This window comes from Oncorhynchus kisutch, linkage group LG12 (assembly GCF_002021735.2).
Source record: "Oncorhynchus kisutch isolate 150728-3 linkage group LG12, Okis_V2, whole genome shotgun sequence".
Taxonomy (NCBI): Eukaryota; Metazoa; Chordata; class Actinopteri; order Salmoniformes; family Salmonidae; genus Oncorhynchus; species Oncorhynchus kisutch.
Window position 1 is genome coordinate 32,502,598 of NC_034185.2, and position 20,413 is coordinate 32,523,010.

Here is a 20,413-nt window from a genome sequence, read left to right on the forward strand (position 1 = left end):
TTGACTGACCTTACAATGGTAATGATGGACTGTCGTTTCTATTTGGTCATTTGAGCTGTTCTTACCAAAATATGGACTTGGTCTTTTACCAAATAGGGTGTCTGTATATAAACCCTACCTTGTCACAACACAATGCATTCCACGTGACAACCTCATGAAAGTGGTTGAGAAAAGGCCAAGTGTGTGCAAAGCTTTCATCAAGGCAAAGGGTGGCTACTTTGAAGTATCTCAAATATAAAATATATTTTGCTTTGTTTCACACTTTTTGGCTTACTACTTGATTCCATGTGTTACCATATAGTTTTGATGTCTTCACTATTATTCTACAATGCAGAAAAGAGTCAAAATAAAGAAAAACCTTGGAAAAGTAGGTGTGCCCAAACTTTTGACTGGCACTGTGTATGTAATTCAAAGTCTAATTAGAGTTTGGCTACATTTTCAGGTGCCTCATGTCAGCATCGGTCTGGACACGACAGGCTGTATCCAATGCTAATAGGCTATCACCTACACTTCGACATGTAGCCTAACTAGTTATGTACAGTTACAATGCATACACTTATGTTGACACGAGGCACCTGAACATGTAGCCAAACTTTAATGTCTGCAGGCTGGATTCTGTCGACATACTTGAGGCACTGTTAGTCCAGATAGGGGAGAAAGGCCAGTGCACTGCAACCTCACCCACCTTGCAATCTGAGTGGAGGCAGGCAACATTTAGAAACTATAAACGTAAAATGTTTAAAACCCGTTTTATAACGCATGTTTTACCATGTTTTTGACAGAATGTCAAAGGGGATTATTTTATAAACACTTCCTCATATGCCTATTTAGCTCATGTTCTCAGCTTTCTTTCGTTGTCCAGTCATGTTAACAGCACATGCTCGTTAATGTGTCTTACTACATTTCGGAAGGATATTTTCCATCTCTGTCATATGAAAGAGCTCGCATTTGCAGTGCACTTCCGTTAAAATGGCATTTTAGAACATTTGTGTCACGGTCGTCCTCCTCTTCATCTGAAGAGGAGAGGCGAGAAGGATCGGAGGACCAAAATGCGGCGTGGTATGAGTTCATGATGAATATTTAATAAAAGAAAGAACTGAACACTGAATACAAACTATACAAAAACAATAAACAAATAACGACCGTGAAGCTATAAATGAGACCTGTGCTGAAACAAGCAACTAACATAGACAATCACCCACCAACAAACAGTGAAACCCAGGCTACTTAAGTATGATTCTCAATCAGAGACAACTAATGACACCTGCCTCTGAGAACCATACTAGGCTGAAACATACAAATCCCCAAATCATAGAAAAACAAACATAGACTGCCCACCCCAACTCACGCCCTGACCATACTAAATAAATACAAAAACAAAGGAAATAAAGGTCAGAACGTGACAATTTGAGAGTATAGCCTTCCCGCCTTGTGCGCATTGCTGCATTTATGTGAAGAAATAGCCTAATAGTTCATCAATATTTTAAGCTAATCATTCTGTTCTGTTGCATCAGCCTCATTGCTTGTACATTTGCATTTGTATTTGTATGTAGGCTATAATGGTTGTTTTCATTTGGGATCTGTCACGTCCCACAACTATCCCAGAGTATGTTTGAAATATTTCTTTCTCGTACAGAAGGACAAGTTGACCAATAGAAAAGGTTGACTTTTGTACTATTGGGGATAGTAGATTGACATAGGCTAGTACTTTGTTGTTCGTTAGGCCTACTCATCATGTTGGCTTACGTGGTAAATGTGGACAGTTCTAATGTCTTCAACAAGCGCCTCAGAATTCGATGCTGTTGCATCCCCGATGTGTCGGTCTTCTCTTGTAGCCTGCTTTGGGGATGCGATGCCTGTGAGAAGGACCCGATCACATGACAGGTATTGGCTAATAAGAATTTAGATATCTGAGAGTGATTTGAGTGAGAGGCGTTTAGGAGCACAGTGATTGGCAGCCGGGAGAATTAACAGGTGTGCTTTTAAAAAAAGTTAATTTGTGGAATTTCTTTCCTTCTTAACGTGTTTGAGCCAATCAGTTGTGTTGTGATAAGGTAGGGGTGGTATACAGAAGATAGCCCTATTTGGTAAAAGTCAATATTATGGCAAGAACAGCTCAAATAACCAAAGAGAAATGACAGGTCAGTCAATCCGAAACATTTCTAGCATTTTGAAAGTTTCTTCAAGTGCAGTCGCAAAAACCATCAAGCGCTATGATGAAACTGTCTCTCATGATGATCGCCACAGGAAAGGAAGACCCAGATTTACCTCTGCTGCAGAGGATAAGTTCATTAGAGTTACCAGCCTCAGAAATTGCAGACCAAATAAATGCTTCACAGAGTTCAATTTAGATATCTGAGAGAGCGATATGAGTGAGAGACGCTTAGGAGAACGGTGATTGGCAGCCGGGAGAAGGGAGTTATTACATTCAGCCCAAGGGCACAATTGCCACTTTGGCAGCAAAGCATGTATCTTTTTTAGTGGGCATTACGGCCACACAAGGGGTCATCGACAGCCTTTGGCCGTCAGTCCCGGACCCAGAGCCAAATATTTAGAGAGTTTGGACAACTTCTAGAACGGACGCCATTTTATTGCTTTTATTCTCAACATTTTGGTGATGTAACATTAAGATGGCACCTCCGACAGTTCCCTATGAAATGACCCACTGTAAACAAGCAAAACAGAGCAGTGAATTTAATAGACATTTTTATTGTTTTAGCATTCAGGATCATGTGTATCCAAGTATTTTCTGTGTTTATATATATATACACTATTGTAGTGTCAACAAATGGACATCTTCATTGGTTTAGAAAACGTTCAGAATAAACAGCACAACATGGAAGCGTCAGTTATCACTAAGCAATGGCTACGGAGGAGAATGTAGCTCTCTCGGAACGTTCAGACAGAAACTGCAATGTCCCAACTCTCTAAATATTTGGCTCTGGCTGGACTCTTCCTTCTAAAGGAAGAGGGATGACACTTTCCTTGAAGGGTTAAGGCATACATAACCCTCATGTCACGAACACATACTGGATGAAGTCCTCTGATGGCTGTCAAACCATCAAATGTTTGCCATCTTGATGAGGTCAGGTGACTGGTCAGCTGATGATGATAGGTCACCTGACTAGGAGGCCATCTTGATTCGGGACAAAGACATTCCTGGTAGGTTCACATTGAACAATTAATATCAACAAATTTATTCAACATCATTCATAAGGAGTTTTGGGGGTTGTTTTGAGGGTAGAGGTGGAATCATTTTGGATTCCTCTTAATGTAGATGGAGCGGGACAACACAAGTGTCACTTGGTTTGTCAAGTTTACTCGATCAGTGGTTGTTATCAAAGAAAATGCCCCCAGAACATAAGCTATGACAAAGTTCTTTATCACGGTCGATTACAAACCTCTTATGACATAGCATTATCAATTTCAACATAGGCATCTCTTCCCCCCCCCCCCCCCTCATATTTCCAACAGTAATGTTAGTAACAAAAAAAATACAACAAACAAACAGATGGACTTAGACAGACGTAGAGATGTCAAAAGGACATTAGCTCAGTGGAGTGCTTTGTTTGGTGAGCCTAAAGAGTGCTCCTGTGTGCACTGTAGTTCACCGTAGATCATTACAGTTCATCATAGTTCAAAGGTAATCATAGGTCACCATAGAGTATTATTGTTCAACATAGATCAACATTGTTCACCATCATCAATCTTCACTTATTGGTCACCATAGTTCACAGTTCAAGTTCCTGCTTAGGGTCCAACTGTCACCACCAGTCTCATTGAGCACAACACAACTATTCAGTCAGGAATAAGGACACCGCTCACTGATGACAGGCACCATGTCATGCCCCCTAAACAGACACACGCACGTTAAAATCAAATCACTTGTTAAAAAGACATTAAGGTGGTATAAAAGAAATTGCACATGAAAGACTAGATGTTGGACAGTGCTATTGGAGCAAAAGGAGAGGGGAGGAACGCAGTGAGAGAATATGGCAAGGGGAAGATACAAGATACAGTACATTTAATGAACACAGGAGAGAAGAAATAAGGCAAGAATAGAATTAAAACCACCAAAATAATTGAATAAAAATGAAAACATGTTTTTTTCTTCCAGTTTATAATTGTTTTTCAGCCCTTGATCCAAGGCTCGACCCGATTGGCTAGTTCCATTCCCAGTCCACGTCGTCGGCTACGGGCTAATTGTTTTCCGGTTCGTTTGAAATCAATGTTTGATTGATACTTTTCATCATAATCTGTGTGCACGGGGACGATGTAGTGGCAGCTGCAAGATTCCATAATTTACAGACCCACACACACACACACACACACACAGACTCTCAGTGCAGCCTAAACACGACCCCCCCCCCCCCCTTTCCCCCTGTTCTATCACTGATTCAGAGTCTCTTTCTCTATTTTTATTTTCATCTTTCCCTTTCTTCTTTACTTCTTTTGGGAGTTTGAGAGCAGCTTGTCTGCGTCGGGGTACGTGGGGTACTTTACGGTCTCGATCTTCTCCTTGACTTTGTAGGACGGGTAGAGGCCGGTGCGGCCCATTTTACGGTTGACCCCTTTCGAGTAGCCATCCCAGTGGTTCCCCGCCACGCCGATGACGTCACCGGGCTCCAGGGGTATGTCTTCAGGGCTGCGGGGGTGGTGGGGGTAGATGGCGATCTGGTTGTGGGCGTTCTGACCACCGAAGTAGTAGATGTCGTCTAGCGAGTGGAAGAAGGAGGAGGCGTCCGGGTGCAGCGTCTGCATCATCTCGTAGGCCACGCGGCACACCTGGAACCAGAAAGAAGAGATACAGGAAACAGGAGATATAAACAGGAAGTTGAGCTACAGAAAACAGTACGTAGAGATACAGGAAACAGGAAGTACATATGCAGTTCCTTCAGAAAGTATTCACACCCCTTCACTTTTTTTTCCAAATTGTTGTTGTTTTATCAAATCAAATATTATTGGTCACATGCACATGTTAGCAGATGTTAATGCAAGTGTAGAGCTTGTGCTTCTAGTTCCGACAGTGCAGTAATATCTAACAAGTAATCTAACAAATTCACAATGACTAGAAGCTTGTGCTTCTAGTTCCGACAGTGCAGAAATATCTAACAAGTAATCTAACAAATTCACAATGACTACCTTATACACACAAATGTAAGGGGCTGCAATAAGAATATGTACATATACATATATGGTTGCATGATGGTCGTGCGGTATAGGCAAGTTGCAATAGATGGTATAAAATACAGTATATCCATATGAGATGAGTAATGTAGGATATGTAAACATTATTAAAGTGGCATTGTTTAAAGTGACTAGTGATACCTTAAATCCATTTATTAAAGTGGCCAGTGATTTGAGTGTTGACGTTGAGTGAGAGGTTCTTTTCCTGACACCGCACTCCGAGGGCCCTCATCTTCTCCCTGTAGGCTGTCTCGTCGTTGTTGGTAATCAAGCCTACCACTGTCGTGTCATCTGCAAACTTGATGATTGAGTTGGAGGCGTGCATGGCAACGCAGTCATGGGTGAACAGGGAGTAGAGGAGAGGGCTGAGAACGCACCCTTGTGGGGCCCAGTGTTGATGATCAGCAGGGTGGAAATGTTGCTTCCTACCTTCACCACCTGGGGGCGACCCATCAGAAAGTCCAGGATCCAGTTGCACAGGACGGGGTCGAAACCCAGGGTCTCAAGCTTAATGATGAATTTGGAGGGTACTATGGTGTTGAATGCTGAGCTGTAGTCATTGAACAGCATTCTTACATAAGTATTCCTCTTGTCCAGATGGGATAGGGCAGTGTGCGGTGTGATGGCGATTGCATCTTCTGTGGACCTATTGGGGCGGTAAGAAAATTGGAATGGGTCTAGTGTATCAGGTAGGGTGGAGGTGATCCTTGACTCAATCTCTCAAAGCACTTCATGATGACAGAAGTGAGTGCTACGGGGCGATAGTCATTGAGTTCCGTTACCTTAGCATTCTTGGGAACAGGAACAATGGTGGCCATATTGAAGCATGTGGGGACAGCAGACTGGGATAGGGATTGATTGCATATGTCCATAAACAAACCAGCCAGCTGGTCTGCGCATGCTCTGAGGATGCGGTTAGTGATGCCGTCTGGGCCAGCAGCCTTGAGAGGGTTAACATGTTTAAACGTTTGACTCACGTCGGCCCTCGGAGAAGGAGAGCCCACAGTCTTTAGTAGCGGGCTGTGTCGGTGGCACTGTATTGTCCTCAAAGCGTGCAAAGAAGTTGTTTAGTTTGTCTGGGAGCAAGACATCGATGTCGCGACGGGGCTGGTTTTCTTTTTGTAATCCATGATTGTCTGTAGACCCTGCCACATACGTCTCATGTTTGAGCCGTTGAATTGTGACTCTACTTTGTCTCTATACTGACACTTTGCTTGTTTGATTGCCTCGTGGAGGGAATAACTACACTGTTTGAATTCGGTCATGTTTCCAGTCTCCAAGCCATGATTAAATGCGGTGGTTCGCGCTTTCAGTGTTGCGCGAAAGCTTCCATCAATCCACAGTTTCTGGTTATGGAAGGTTTTAATAGTCACAGTGGGTACAACGTCTCCTATGCACTTTCTTATAAAATTGCTCACAGAGTCAGCGTATACATCAATGTTATTGTCTGAGGCTAGCCAGAACTTATCCCAGTCCATGTGGTCAAAGCAATCTTGAAGTGTGGAATCCAATTGGTCAGACCAGCGTTGGATAGACCTAAGCACAGGTGCGTCCTGTTTTAGTTTCTGCCTACAGGAAGGGTGAAACAAGATGGAGTTATGGTCAGATTTGCTGAAGGCAGGGCAGGGGAGGGCCTTGTATGCATTGCGGAAGTAGTAGCAGTGTTCCAGTTCCAGTGTTTTGCTCGAGCAGGTACTACAATGTGGTACTACAGGTACTACAATGTGCTGGTAGAATTTAGGGGTCCTTGTTCTCAAATTAGCTTTACTAAAATCCCCAGCTACAATAAATGTATCCTCAGCATATATGGTTTCCAGTTTACATAGAGTCCAGTGAAGTTCTTTCAGGACCGTTGCGGTATCTGCTTGGGGGGGGGGATTCTAGGTCAGGTGAAAAAAAGGACTTGAGTTCCTGCATGTTGTTATGATTACACCATGAGTCGTACACCCCTGCCCTTCTTCTTGCCAGAGAGATGTTTCTGTCGGCGTGACGCATGAAGAAACCCGGTGGATGTACTGACTCTGACAACGTATCCCGAGTGAGCAATGTTTCCGTGAAACAGAGCATGTTACAATCTCTGATGTCTCTCTGGAAGGCAACTCGTGCCCTAATTATGTCCACCTGGTTGTCTAGACACTGGACATTGGCGAGTAAGAACCTCGGAAGCGCTGGATGGTTGCTCGCCTTCTAAGTCTGACCAGGAGGCCACTCCGTCTGTCTCCCTTGCAACGACAACGTTGTTTTGGGTCGGCCTCTTGGGATTAGATCCAATGTCCAGGGTGGAGGTCCGAACAAAGGATCCGCTTCGGGGAAGTCGTATTGACCCGCTCTTATATCCAATAGTTCTTCCCGGCTGTATGTAATAACATTTAAGATTTTCTGGGCTAACAATGTAAGAAATAATACATGAAAGACAAACTACTGCATAGTTTCCTCAGGACTTGAAGCGAGGCAACCATCTCTATCGGCCCCAGCCTACACACAATACCCCATCATGTCAAAGTGGAAAAATGAAAAGTTGAAATGTCTTGAGTCAATAAGTATTCAACCCCTTTGCTATGGCAAGCCTAAAGAAGTTCAGGAGTAAACATTTGCTTAATAACAAGTCACATAAGAAGTTGCATGGACTCACTCTGTATGCAATAATAGTGTTTAACATGATTCATGGATGACTACCTCATCTCTTTACCACACACATAAAATTATCTTAATGGTCCCTCAGTCGAGCAGTGAATTTCAAACACAAATTCAACCCAAAACAAACAGTGTTTCTCCAATGCCTCGCAAAGAAGGCCACCTACACCCAGTAACTACAAAGACACATGCATCCTCCTTAACTCAGTTGACGGAGAGGAAGACATCCCAAAAATCGGTCTTCTAAAAAAATCGACTGTAGCGTCCGAATGGTTTGGCCTACAAACCCTATGGAAAGATGAGACTCTCAAGAACACAATAGTGTCCTCCGTTTTGCTCTACAAGTGTCTTGGGACTTGTCTGAAATCGATACAGCCGATTTGCCAACTTCTGTCTGTAGCGTCCGAACACTAATTTGACCCTTCTGTGAAAAGGTGAGACTATCACGAACACATACGTGTTGGTCATTTTGATCAAGGATGCCCACAGGGCTCACAGGATTCGTCTGATGGTCCCTTGTTACCGGTTGAAAAACAATTAATGGAAGTATATATGGAGACCGTTTAGTGACAAAAATAAGGGGTTAAATTACATGTCAAAGAAATAATAATTCTAAATCAAATGGCAAAATGTTCAAGGGTCAACCTTCTTAAAACAATTCCATATAAACTCAAAACGCAAAAAACAGAAACATACCTTTTTCAGGACCCTGTATTTCAAAGATAATTCATAAAAATGCAAATAACTTCACAGATCTTCATTGTAAAGGGTTTATACACTGTTTCCCATGCTTAAACAATTAATGAACATGCACCTGTAGAACGGTCTTTAAGACACTAACAGCTTACAGACGGTAGGCAATTAAGGTCACAGTTATGAAATCTTAAGACACTAAAGAGGCCTTTCTACTGACTCTGAAAAACACCAAAAGAAAGATGCCCAGGGTCCCTGCTCATCTGCATGAACATGCCTTAGGCATGCTGCAAGGAAGCATGAGGACTGCGGATGTGGCCAGGGCAATAAATGGCAATGTCCGTACTATGAGACACCTAAGACAGCGCTACAGGGAGACAGGACGGACAGCTGATCGTCCTTGTAGTGGCAGACCACGTGTAACAACACCTGCACAGGATCGGTATATCTGAACATCACACCTGCAGGACAGGTACAGGATGGCAACAACAACTGCCCGAGTTACACCAGGAATGCATAATCCCTCCATCAGTGCTCAGACTGTCTGCAATAGGCTGACAGAGGCTGGACTGAGGGCTTGTAGGGCTGCAGTAGGGAAGGTCCTCACCAGACATCACCGGCAACGACGTTGCCTATGGGCACAAACCCACGGTCGCTGGACCAGACAGGACTGGCAAAAGCTGCTTTCACTGATGAGTCGCAGTCAATCTCAATGCTGTGCGTTACAGGGAAGACATCCTCCTCCCTCATGTGGTACCCTTCCTGCAGGCTCATCCAGCATGACAATGCCACCAGCCATACTGCTCATTCTGAGCGTTATTTCCTGCAAGACAGGAATGTCAGGTGTTCTGCCATACTGCCCAGATCTCAATCCCATTGAGCACGTCTGGGACCTTTTGGATCGGAGGGTGAGGGCTAGGGCCATTCCCCCCCAGTAATGTCCGGGAACTTGCCGGTGCCTTGGTGGAAGAGTGGGGTAACATCTCACAGCAAGAACTGGCAAATCTGGTGCAGTCCATGAGGAGGAGATGCACTGCAGGACTTAATGCAGCTGGTGGCCACACCAGATACTGACTGTTACTTTTGATTTTGACCCCCCTTTGTTCAGGGACACATCATTCCATTTATGTTAGTCACATGTCTGTGGAAATTGTTCAGTTTATGTCTCAGTTGTTGAATCTTGTTAGTTTGCTGAAAATAAACACAGTTGACAGTGAGAGAACGTTAAAATTTTTGCTGAGTTTAGCTTAGTAGAACCAATACAACACATTACGGAGTACCACTCTCCATATTTCCAAGTATAGTGGTAGCTGCATCATGTTATGGTTATGCTTGTACTAGTTAAGGACTGGGGAGTTTGGAGCTAAGCACAAGCAAAATCCTAGAGGAAAAGTCTTGATTGTCTAGCAATGATCAACATACAATTTGACAGGGCTTGAAGAATTGTGAGAATAATAATGGGAAATATTGCACAATCCAGGTGTGGAAAGCTCTTAGAGACTTACCCAGAAAGACTCACAGCTGTAATTGCTGCCAAAGGTCCTTCTACAAAGTATTGACTCAGGGGTGTGAATACTTATGTATTTAGATATTTCTGTATTTAAATTTCAATAAATTACCCCCCCCCCCCGAAATAAATTAACATGGTTTCACTATGTCATTGTGGGGTATTGAGTCTAGACAGGTGTGTTTACATTTGTTTGATTTAATCCATTTTGAATTCAGGCTGTGACACAACCAAATATGGAATACTTTCTGAAGGCACTGTATAGGAAACAGAAGCTATAGATACAGGAACAGGACATGTGACCAGGAAGCGTGAAGAATCATGGCAGCTTGCATGTTAGATTACAGTGCATTCAGAGAGTATTTACAGGCCCTCTGTCTTTTTCCACATTTGGTGACGTTACAGCCTTGTTCTAAAACGGGTTAAATCAAACATTCCTCATCTATCTACACACAATCGCCCATAATGACAATGCCAAAACTGGTTTTCAGAAAGGTTTGCAAATGTGTTAAAGCAAAAAAACAGAAATACATAAGTATTCGGACCCTTTGCTATGAGACTCGAAATTGAGCTCAGGAGCATCCTGTTTCCATTGATCATCCTTGAGATGTTTTCTAGAACTTTATTGGAGTCTACCTGTGGTAAAATCAATTGATTGGACATGATTTGGAAAGGCACACAACTGTCTATATAAGGTACCACAGTTGGCAGTGCTTGTCAGAGCAAAAACAAGGCCACGAGGTCGAATTAATTGTCCGTGGAGCTCTGAGAGAGGATTGTGTCGAGGCACAGATCTGGGGAAGGGTAACAAAACATTTCTGCAGCATTGAATGTCCCCAAGTACACAGTGGCCTCCATCATTCTTCAATGGAAGAAGTTTGGAATCACCAAGACTCTTCCTAGAGCTGGCCGCCCAGCCAAACTCTGCTTGGAGTTTGCCAAAAGGCACCTAAAGGACTCTCAGACCACGAGAAACAAGATTCTCTGGTCTGATGAAACCAAAATTAAACTCTTTGGCCTGAATGCCAAGTGTCACGTCTGGAGGAAACCTGGCACCATGCCTACGGTGAAGCATGGTGGTGGCAGCATCACACTGTGGGGATGTTTTTCAGTGGCAGGGACTAGGAAACTAGTCAGGATGGAGGGAAAGATGAGCGGAGAAAAGTACAGAGACATCCTTGATGAAGACCTGCTCCAGAGCACTCAGGACCTCAGATTGGTGCGAAGGTTCACCTTCCAACAGGATAACGACCCCAAGCACACAGCCAAGACAAGTAAACGCAATTTTCTGAATGTCCTTGAGTGGCCCAGCCAGAGCCCGGACTTGAACCCGGTCGAACATCCCTGGAGAGACCTGAAAATAGCTGTGCAGTGACGCTCCCCATCCAACCTGACAGAGCCTGAGAGGATCCGCAGAGAAGAATGGGAGAGACTCTCCAAATCAAATCAAATCTAAGTTTATTTGTCACGTGCGCCAAATACAACAGGTGTAGACCTTGCAGTGAAATGCTTACTTACAGGCTCCAACCAACAGTGCAGAAAAGGTATTAGGTGAAATAAAAACAACAGTAAAAAGACAATGAAAAATAACAGTATCGAGGCTATATACAGTATCGAGGCTATAACAGTATCGAGGCTATATACAGTAGCGAGGCTATATACAGTATCGAGGCTATAACAGTAGCGAGGCTATATACAGTAGCGAGGCTATAACAGTAGCGAGGCTATATACAGTATCGAGGCTATATACAGTAGCGAGGCTATAACAGTAGCGAGGCTATAACAGTATCGAGGCTATATACAGTATCGAGGCTATATACAGTAGCGAGGCTATAACAGTAGCGAGGCTATAACAGTATCGAGGCTATATACAGTAGCGAGGCTATAACAGTAGCGAGGCTATAACAGTATCGAGGCTATATACAGTAGCGAGGCTATAACAGTAGCGAGGCTATAACAGTATCGAGGCTATATACAGTAGCGAGGCTATAACAGTATCGAGGCTATATACAGTAGCGAGGCTATAACAGTAGCGAGGCTATAACAGTATCGAGGCTATATACAGTAGCGAGGCTATAACAGTAGCGAGGCTATAACAGTAGCGAGGCTATAACAGTAGCGAGGCTATATACAGTAGCGAGGCTATAACAGTAGCGAGGCTATAACAGTAGCGAGGCTATATACAGTAGCGAGGCTATAACAGTAGCGAGGCTATAACAGTAGCGAGGCTATAACAGTAGCGAGGCTATAACAGTAGCGAGGCTATAACAGTAGCGAGGCTATAACAGTATCGAGGCTATATACAGTAGCGAGGCTATAACAGTAGCGAGGCTACATACAGACACCGGTTAGTCGGGCTGATTGAGGTAGTATGTACATGTAGGTATGGTTAAAGTACCTATGCATATATGATGAACAGAGAGTATCAGTAGCGTAACAGATGGGTTGGCGGGTGGTGGGTGGCGGGACACAATGCAGATAGCCCGGTTAGCCAATGTGCAAATGCAGGTGTGCCAAGCTTATAGCGTCATACCCAAGAAGACTCAAGGCTGTAATCACTGCCAAAGGTGCTTCAACAAAGTACTGAGGAAAGTGTCTGAATACTTACTGTATGTAAATGTAATATTTCAGTTTTGTATTTTTTATACATTTGCTAATATTTCTTAAAACCTGCATTTGCTTTGTCATTATGAAGTTTTGTGTGTAGATTGATGAGGGATAAAAACTATTTAATCAATTTTATAATAAGGCAGTAACGTAACAAAATGTTAAAATAGCCAAGGGGTCTGAATACATTCCGAATGCACTGTACATTATGTGGATTTGACTATTTAGATTTGTTCAGATGAAAAAGTTACCTTGTCCCAGATCTATTTGTTGTCTTGCCATCTCCTATGGTCATTGTTTAACATGACAATGACAGTAGTAGTAGGCTATTCAGGTTTGTAACCGTATAGATCAGTGAATTATATACCTTATATTCCCTTAAAGGGTGTTGTGTTGGCTATGGCAGAGGTTCTCAAACCTTTTGGGACTGAGGACCTCTTTTGTGAAAGTAAATTCATCAGGGACCCTACAAATAGCATACAAGGAGTTTTACTATGACTTCAGTGCATGGCTGTAAGAATCAAGTCCCAGGCCCTGGGATGAAACATTTTAAAGGCTCGCCTCATTGCATCGGAGAGAATTAATTCCGTTTTCAAGCTAATTTCCTGCGAATTTACTCATTCTACCATGAGGCAGAGAGAAAACATTGCCGTTTTAAAGCTTAAATTACAGTGCGTTTATGTAAAAAAAAAAACATAATTTTGAGGTATTGAGTTGAAAAATGTATAATTGGCGGAGTACTGAGGATACCAATATCCCTGGGAGCCTCCCAGGCCCATGTTGATCATGATTAAGAATATAAATTGTACATTAATAATATTACATTGTATTGCATTACACCCTCTAAACATATTCCACAGATCCCTTGGCCATAATTTGTTTAATCTGTTACTGTTAGTAATATTCAAAAATAATATATATCTGTGTGTGTGTGTGTATATATATATATATATATATATATATATATATATTTCTTTTTTGTTGCTTTATCCAAGGACACTCTGTAGTACCTTCGCAGACACCCCACTTTTGAGAACCCCTGGGATGTGGTACACCTACCTGTGAGGAGAAGGTGCAGACCAGGAAGTCGGTCTGGGACAGGAAGTGTATGTCTAGGATGACTCCTCTCAGAGAGTTCTCGGTGTAGCGGTTGTGAAGGCCGGCTGACCACGAGATGGAGTTATCACTGATGAACTCATAGTCAGTGTACCTGTAGGACACACATACGATTACCCACATGGGCTTCTACATACAAACAGAAACACAAGATGGCCGTGTCTGAATACCCGAACTTGTGTTCTAAATAGTAAGCATTTTGGCTATGCAAAAACATGATGTTTTATGTGAAATTTTGAAAATGAAGTATGCTTTGATGTCATACTCATGTATACTAGACTACTAAACTTTTCATCTAGTAGAATTCGCTGCAAACTATTGAGGAGGAGAGTGATCTTTTCAGACCCAAGTGTGTTGGACAACAACTGATCACCAAAAAGGTTGATCGTTTTTGCTTACTGCAATACATTTTTTATAAAACAGTATGTTTTATCTAGTACAATTAGTATGCAGTTTTAGTAAGTAGTAGGCAAAGAAAGATTTCGGAAACGGCCAATCATACACACACAGTTGTGGCCAGTGATCAGCCACATTGTTTTGGTCACTGCTCGGGTGTTTACTTGTTTGCTTGTTCCCTTTTGGATCGCAACAAAATGTGGATTTCACCCAGAACGGCTAATGAATATTAGGGACACAGTACCGGCTGGTATTTGTCCTGAAATTCTGTCATCATCCAACGATATACTACTGAAGACTACCCCGATTTTGAGTCAGACTTTAAACCGAGGTTATGGGACTGTGGGACAGAGACACATGGGGAGGAGAAACTGGGACTCATGCCTTTCAGAAGGTGAGGACTCCATGCCCCTTGTCCGTCATCTCCCTCTCCAATGTGCGTTCACTCGCCAACAAATCCGACGAGCTACAACTTCTGATGATGAGGGAAAAAAGGACTTCTCTCTCTCACCTCTGCTTTCTTTTTTTTTATGGTTAAATGCCTCTATTCCCGACACCGCCGTGGATCTAGCCGGCTTCCAGCTGAACTGGGCTGATCCCGGAGCAGTCCAGTAAATTCAAAGATGGTGTGTGTTTCCCTATTCTGTCTAAAGCATGCTCTCCAGAGTCTACATCACGCCGAGCACCTGTGTGCACACACATCACAACAGCTGCAGGCTGATCAGATCACAGAGGTGGAAAGGAAATATCCGGATTCTACTTTGACCATCATGGGGGATTTTAACCACACCAGCCTACAACAGGAACTTCCCAGCTACAAACAAATGGTGAAATGTTCAACAAGCCAATCAAAAATTGTGGACAACGTTTACGGCACTATTAAAGGGGCATACCACACTGTCCCCCACGCTCCTCTGGGCAACTCAGACCATGTGATGCTACACCTCATCCCCGCATACAGACAGAAACTAAAAACTGCTAAACCTGTCAAACATACAGTGCAGAAATGGACTGAAGAGGCCTTTGATGGAGTTAAAGGACTGCCTAGACGCCACGGATTGGAACATATTCAAGGACAACAATGCCAACACATACGAGTACACAGACACATCCTACATCAGTGTATGTGAGGAGAATTGCATACCATGAAATACCTTTCTATCACACAGCAACAATAAGCACTGGTGAGCTTAGGGCTCTCCTTTCTTCCAAAGAGGAAGACCACACAAGCAAGACCAGGGACCTCTATAGAGAGGCCAAGAAAAATATACACTCAGGAATTAGGGCAGCCAAACAGCAGTACAAAGACAGGCTAGAGCAAAAGTTCTCCAGCCACGACTGTCTGTCTGGAGAGGATTGAAAACCATTACCAACTTCAAACCTAAAGCTCCCCGACGCCAGACGACCCCTCACTGCCCAACAAACTAAACCAGTTTACTACAGATTTGACTCATAAAGGCCCCTCAATCACCAGGACAATACACCCTTCCGCCTACCCCTCCTTGCCACTTCACTCATGACCAAAACTTCCCTCCACCTGAAACATTTCTTCCCCCGGGCTTTGGCCCTCACCAACCGTCCATCTGGCCCATAGAGACTAAAGGACTATGCTGTGGCCCTCACCAACCGTCCATCTGGCCCATAGAGACTAACGGACTATGCTGTGGCCCTCACCAACCGTCCATCTGGCCCATAGAGACTAAAGGACTATGCTGTGGCCCTCACCAAACGGTTATCTGGCCCATAGAGACTAAAGGACTATGCTGTGGCTCTCACCAACCGTCCATCTGGCCCATAGAGACTAACGGACTATGCTGTGGCCCTCACCAACCGTCCATCTGGCCCATAGAGACTAAAGGACTATGCTGTAGCCCTCACCAAATGGTCATCTGGCCCATAGAGACTAAAGGACTATGCTGTGGCCCTCACCAAACGGTCATCTGGCCCATAGAGACTAAAGGACTATGCTGTGGCCCTCACCAAACGGTCATCTGGCCCATAGAGACTAAAGGACTATGCTGTGGCCCTCACCAAACGGTCATCTGGCCCATAGAGACTAAAGGACTATGCTGTGGCTCTCACCAAACGGTCATCTGGCCCATAGAGACTAACGGACTATACTGTGGCCCTCACCAAACGGTCATCTGGCCCATAGAGACTAACGGACTTGATTCTTGATGGATTCTGACATACAAACACAAATGCTACACCCCCTCCCTGTCCCTATTGGTTGGCCCTGCTTGCTCTTTGTGTGGTGAGTTCATTTCACTGCTCATCTGAGCTGGATTCCTTATAGGAGCTGAGGCGGCACACACACACACACATACACTTCATTATAAGGATATTGGTTGTCACTCACTTCGTCTTAGCCTCTTGCAGTAGTGAGGGGTCATCTGTTGCCAGGTAGACTCGTTTCTTGTCCACGTGGATGCGTCTGGCCATGTGTTGGAACTGTTCCTCCACGTGCACCATGTACTCCTCTATAGGGTGGAACGCAGCCTCCGTCCCCACCTTATCTGTCCGTCGAACATGGACCCTACAAGGACAGAGACAGGGGTGGAGGGAGGGAGGGAGCGAGAGAGAGAGCAATAATTTCAGTGAATATGCTCACTATCAGCTACTTCATACTGTACTTAATTTGGCAGCATCTTTGTGCCCTTGCCAGTCTTGCCCATAATCAGAGCGAGAGAGAGAGAGAAAGAGAGAGAGATACCCAGTGGCACAATGTAGGAGTAATGACAGAAAACTAAAGTCAGAAAGGAAGGGGGTTTGAATGGGAGATAGAAGCGAACTGACGAATAATAGACCAGCGCTGCAAGTGTTTGTGAAACTGAGTGCTTTCTTTGTTTAATCGCTCATAACACAACAAAGCCAGCATCTATGGTTTGGAGGGAGAGAATAAAGAAGGTAGAGACAAAGGGAATAAGAGAGAGAGAGAGAAAGAGAGGAGAGTGAAAAGAGCAAGAGAGAGAAAGAGCGAGAGAGAGACAGAGCGACAGAGCGAATGAATGAGAAATCGAAAGAACGAGATAATAAACACAGTGTGTCTAATTACCAGAACTGGCCTGAGATCAGTCAGCCCAGTCCTCGGGATGCTCACTGAAGCAACAAACACCTTTATTTACCCTAACACACTCCTGGATCAGAGAGAATAGAGGGAACGAGAGATTAAAAGAGAGAGAGGGATGGAGAGGAGTAGAGTGGGGGAGGGATTCTCCACAGGTGCACGTAAGGCTGAAAGTGAACCTCTTTGTTTCTCTACATCTATTTAACTCTCTCTCTCTGTTCATATCTTCATATTCACTCCCCTGCACTCTCACTCTCTCCTTCCATCTCTCTCTATCTGATCTGAAGAGACTTTTGATTATAAGTGGGACTCTTGACTACGAGCCTCTCCATTCTCTGCTTCTCTCTTCCATGGTCTCTGTCTGTCTTTCTCCCGCTCTCTCTCTCCTTTCATCTCTCCTCCTGTTTTGTTCCTCCTCTCGTTCTCTCCTCTTTCCCTCCCTTCATCCCGCCGCCCGTTCCTTGGCAGACGATGCGGCCGTGCCTGGGCGCTTAGTGCCAGACGGCGTGCGAGTAATCAATCTACCCATCCCTCCCTCCCTCCTTCTCCACTCCCCCTCCTCTCTGGCTGTCTCCACTGCTTGTGAGAAGCTGTGCTGGGGCTGAGGTTGTGCTGACGACTGCTTTTAGATGCTTTAGTCTGGTGTGTTGCAGGCCTACTGAGGGTAGAGGCTCTGCTGCGACGACATTGCTTTTCACAGGAGCACGGGGATGCAGGGAGACGGCTGGCTCCCACGTCGTCTCGTGTCCTCAGAGATACCTCATACAGTCCCTCCCCTCCGAAGCCCCTCTCGCATTCCTCCTCTAGCCCCCTCTTTCACTCATCCCCTCACTCCCTCACTCAATGACTCTCCTCAGTTTCATGCTCTCCCACCCACACCCCATCTTCCTCTTCCCAAACCAAACCCCAATCCTACCCAACTGCTCCCCCCCCCCCCCCCCCCCCTTATCTCCCCCAAGTACTAAGGCACTTTATTATATTATCAGATGGAAGCAGAAAGAGAAAAGGAGCAGAGGAAACTTTCTTTCCAACTAGCACTTTATTTCAATAGGCTCCCCAGTGACAGAGGGGGGAGAATGGAGGGAGCAAGTGAGGAGAGGAGAGAGGAGAAGACAAAGCAATAGAGTTAGGAGAGGCAGTGATGGGAAATAGGGAAAGCGATACGGGGGAAATAGAGAAAAAGGTGAGCGAAATAAATGAGATAAAGACAAAAAGAGGAGCAGGTGAAAGAAAGGATAGAGGTGCAGACGACATGAGAGAGAAAGTTTGATTGGGAAAGAAAGGAGGATGATTCATAGAGTCAAAAGAGGACAGGGAGAATGAAAGAGGGTTGAGAGAAAAAAGGTAGCAGCAGAAGAAACTGAGAAAGAAGTAGGCCTAATAGAGGTAAAGGTGAAGAGAGACAGACAGACAGACAAAGACAGACAGTTACAGACATTTAACTAACAGACAGAAACATACACAAATAGATAGAGAAATAGGACACTTCAAACCAAAAACAGAAAAAGACACTCAAAAAGTGTCTTTCCTATTTCAAATCAAATCAAATTGTATTTGTCACATGCGCCGAATACAGTGAAATGCTGTAACAACTTAGAAATAAAAGTAACAACTTAAAGAGCAGCAGTAAAATAACAATAGCGGGCCTATATACAGGGGATACCAGTACAGAGTCAATGTGTAGGGGCATCGGTCAGTCGAAGTAATATATACATGTAGGTAGAGTTATTAAAGTGACTATTCGATCTACCCTTTAATGGGGTGTTTGAAAGCCAGCTTGACCCAGGTTGGGTGTCGTGTGTGTGTGTGTGTGTGCGTGCACATGTGTGTTAATACGTACGTGCATGCATCCACCTACCCTATGATGGGGTGCTTGAAACCCAGCTTGGCTGTGGTGTCTGCAATCTCCTTCTCCAGCCAGGCCTGAGGACGCACCAGGTACTTAACGAACTGAGACACCCACCACACAGACGGGTCACCATGGAGACGGTGTAGACGCTGGGCTAGGTCTTCCGGGATGGACAGGGGCAGGTACGGGGGGCGGGGGTGTAGGCTATCCACGATGGGTAACTCCACCACCTGGATGTCCTTGTCATGGGCCTCACCTACAGAGACAGAGGGGGAAAGAGTTACAGGGGAGCTGCACAGCCAGACTGGTTACACCCTGGGTTAATTGACGTGAGTTAGGAGCGACTCGCGCTCTGCAAAAGTTATGCATCTCACACCTCACATCTGGTGTAGCAGGCCAGTTCGGCAGCATCTGTAACAGAGCGGATTTTGTCCATCCCTCACTAGAAGCGAACTAGCAACCTTCTGCTGCACAACAACACTTTGCACCAAGCAGCGTTGCCTGTCACCCCACAAACGCTATGGGAGAGCAGCTACTTCTAGGTATGAGAGCAGGTGACGTCGTCTAATGGACGCTAGTCTATTGCACACATAGCTAACTAGCTAGCTATTCCACATTGGCATTCCACATTCCACACTCACCCTTATTTGACCCAACTGGCCTCCTCTTGGGTCCTATCCTTGGTTTATACAAATCTAAAAACAGATAGGTGAGAGTTGATATCCAAATAACTTTCTGCCGTACTACGTTTTCTACTCATCCAAGGATGTCAGATCAGAGCAGATGAGATGAGAGGAGGGAGCCATTCTATACTATTAAAAGAGATGTATAACGCCTACTCTGAAGTGTGTGTGTGCAATAATTAAATTCTCCTTTGCACTTCTTCTAAACAACGCAATTACATACCCTACATTATTCATCGCATATGTATATGTATATACTGTACTCTATATCATCTACTGCATCTTTATGTAATACATGTATCACTAGCCACTTTAACTATGCCACTTTGTTTACATACTCATCTCATATGTATATACTGTACTCAATACCATCTACTGTATCTTGCCTATGCCGCTCTGTACCATCACTCACTCATATATCTTTAAGTACATATTCTTTATCCCCTTACACTTGTGTCTATAAGGTAGTAGTTTTGGAATTGTTAGCTAGATTACTTGTTGGTTATTACTGCATTGTCGGAACTAGAAGCACAAGCATTTCGCTACACTCGCATTAACATCTGCTAACCATGTGTATGTGACAAATAAGATTTGATTTGTTACAACTTTGGCCAAGGGTAAAGTCCCCTCTGTTTATAACATATTCTAGTTTATGGAACGGAACATTTTATTGA

General features: G+C 44.2%; 1 protein-coding gene across 4 annotated transcripts in view; it reads right to left on the reverse strand.

Annotated features, from left to right (window-relative positions):
- Positions 1 to 2,679: 2,679 nt before the first annotated feature.
- Positions 2,680 to 20,413, reverse strand: part of LOC109900289 (alpha-(1,6)-fucosyltransferase) — a 154,025-nt gene continuing 136,291 nt past the window's right edge. For 3 of the 4 annotated variants that reach the window (XM_031837390.1, XM_020495981.2, XM_031837391.1), the window contains 4 exons: positions 19,066 to 19,312; positions 16,500 to 16,676; positions 13,688 to 13,838; positions 2,680 to 4,785 (listed from right to left, as the gene is read on the reverse strand). In XM_031837390.1, coding sequence (XP_031693250.1) covers positions 4,444 to 4,785; positions 13,688 to 13,838; positions 16,500 to 16,676; positions 19,066 to 19,312 — 917 coding nt within the window. In that variant the 3' untranslated portion in view covers positions 2,680 to 4,443. Of the gene's footprint in view, positions 4,786 to 13,687; positions 13,839 to 16,499; positions 16,677 to 19,065; positions 19,313 to 19,697; positions 19,752 to 20,413 lie in introns of all 4 variants that reach the window. The other variant, XM_031837389.1, reaches the window with a different exon arrangement.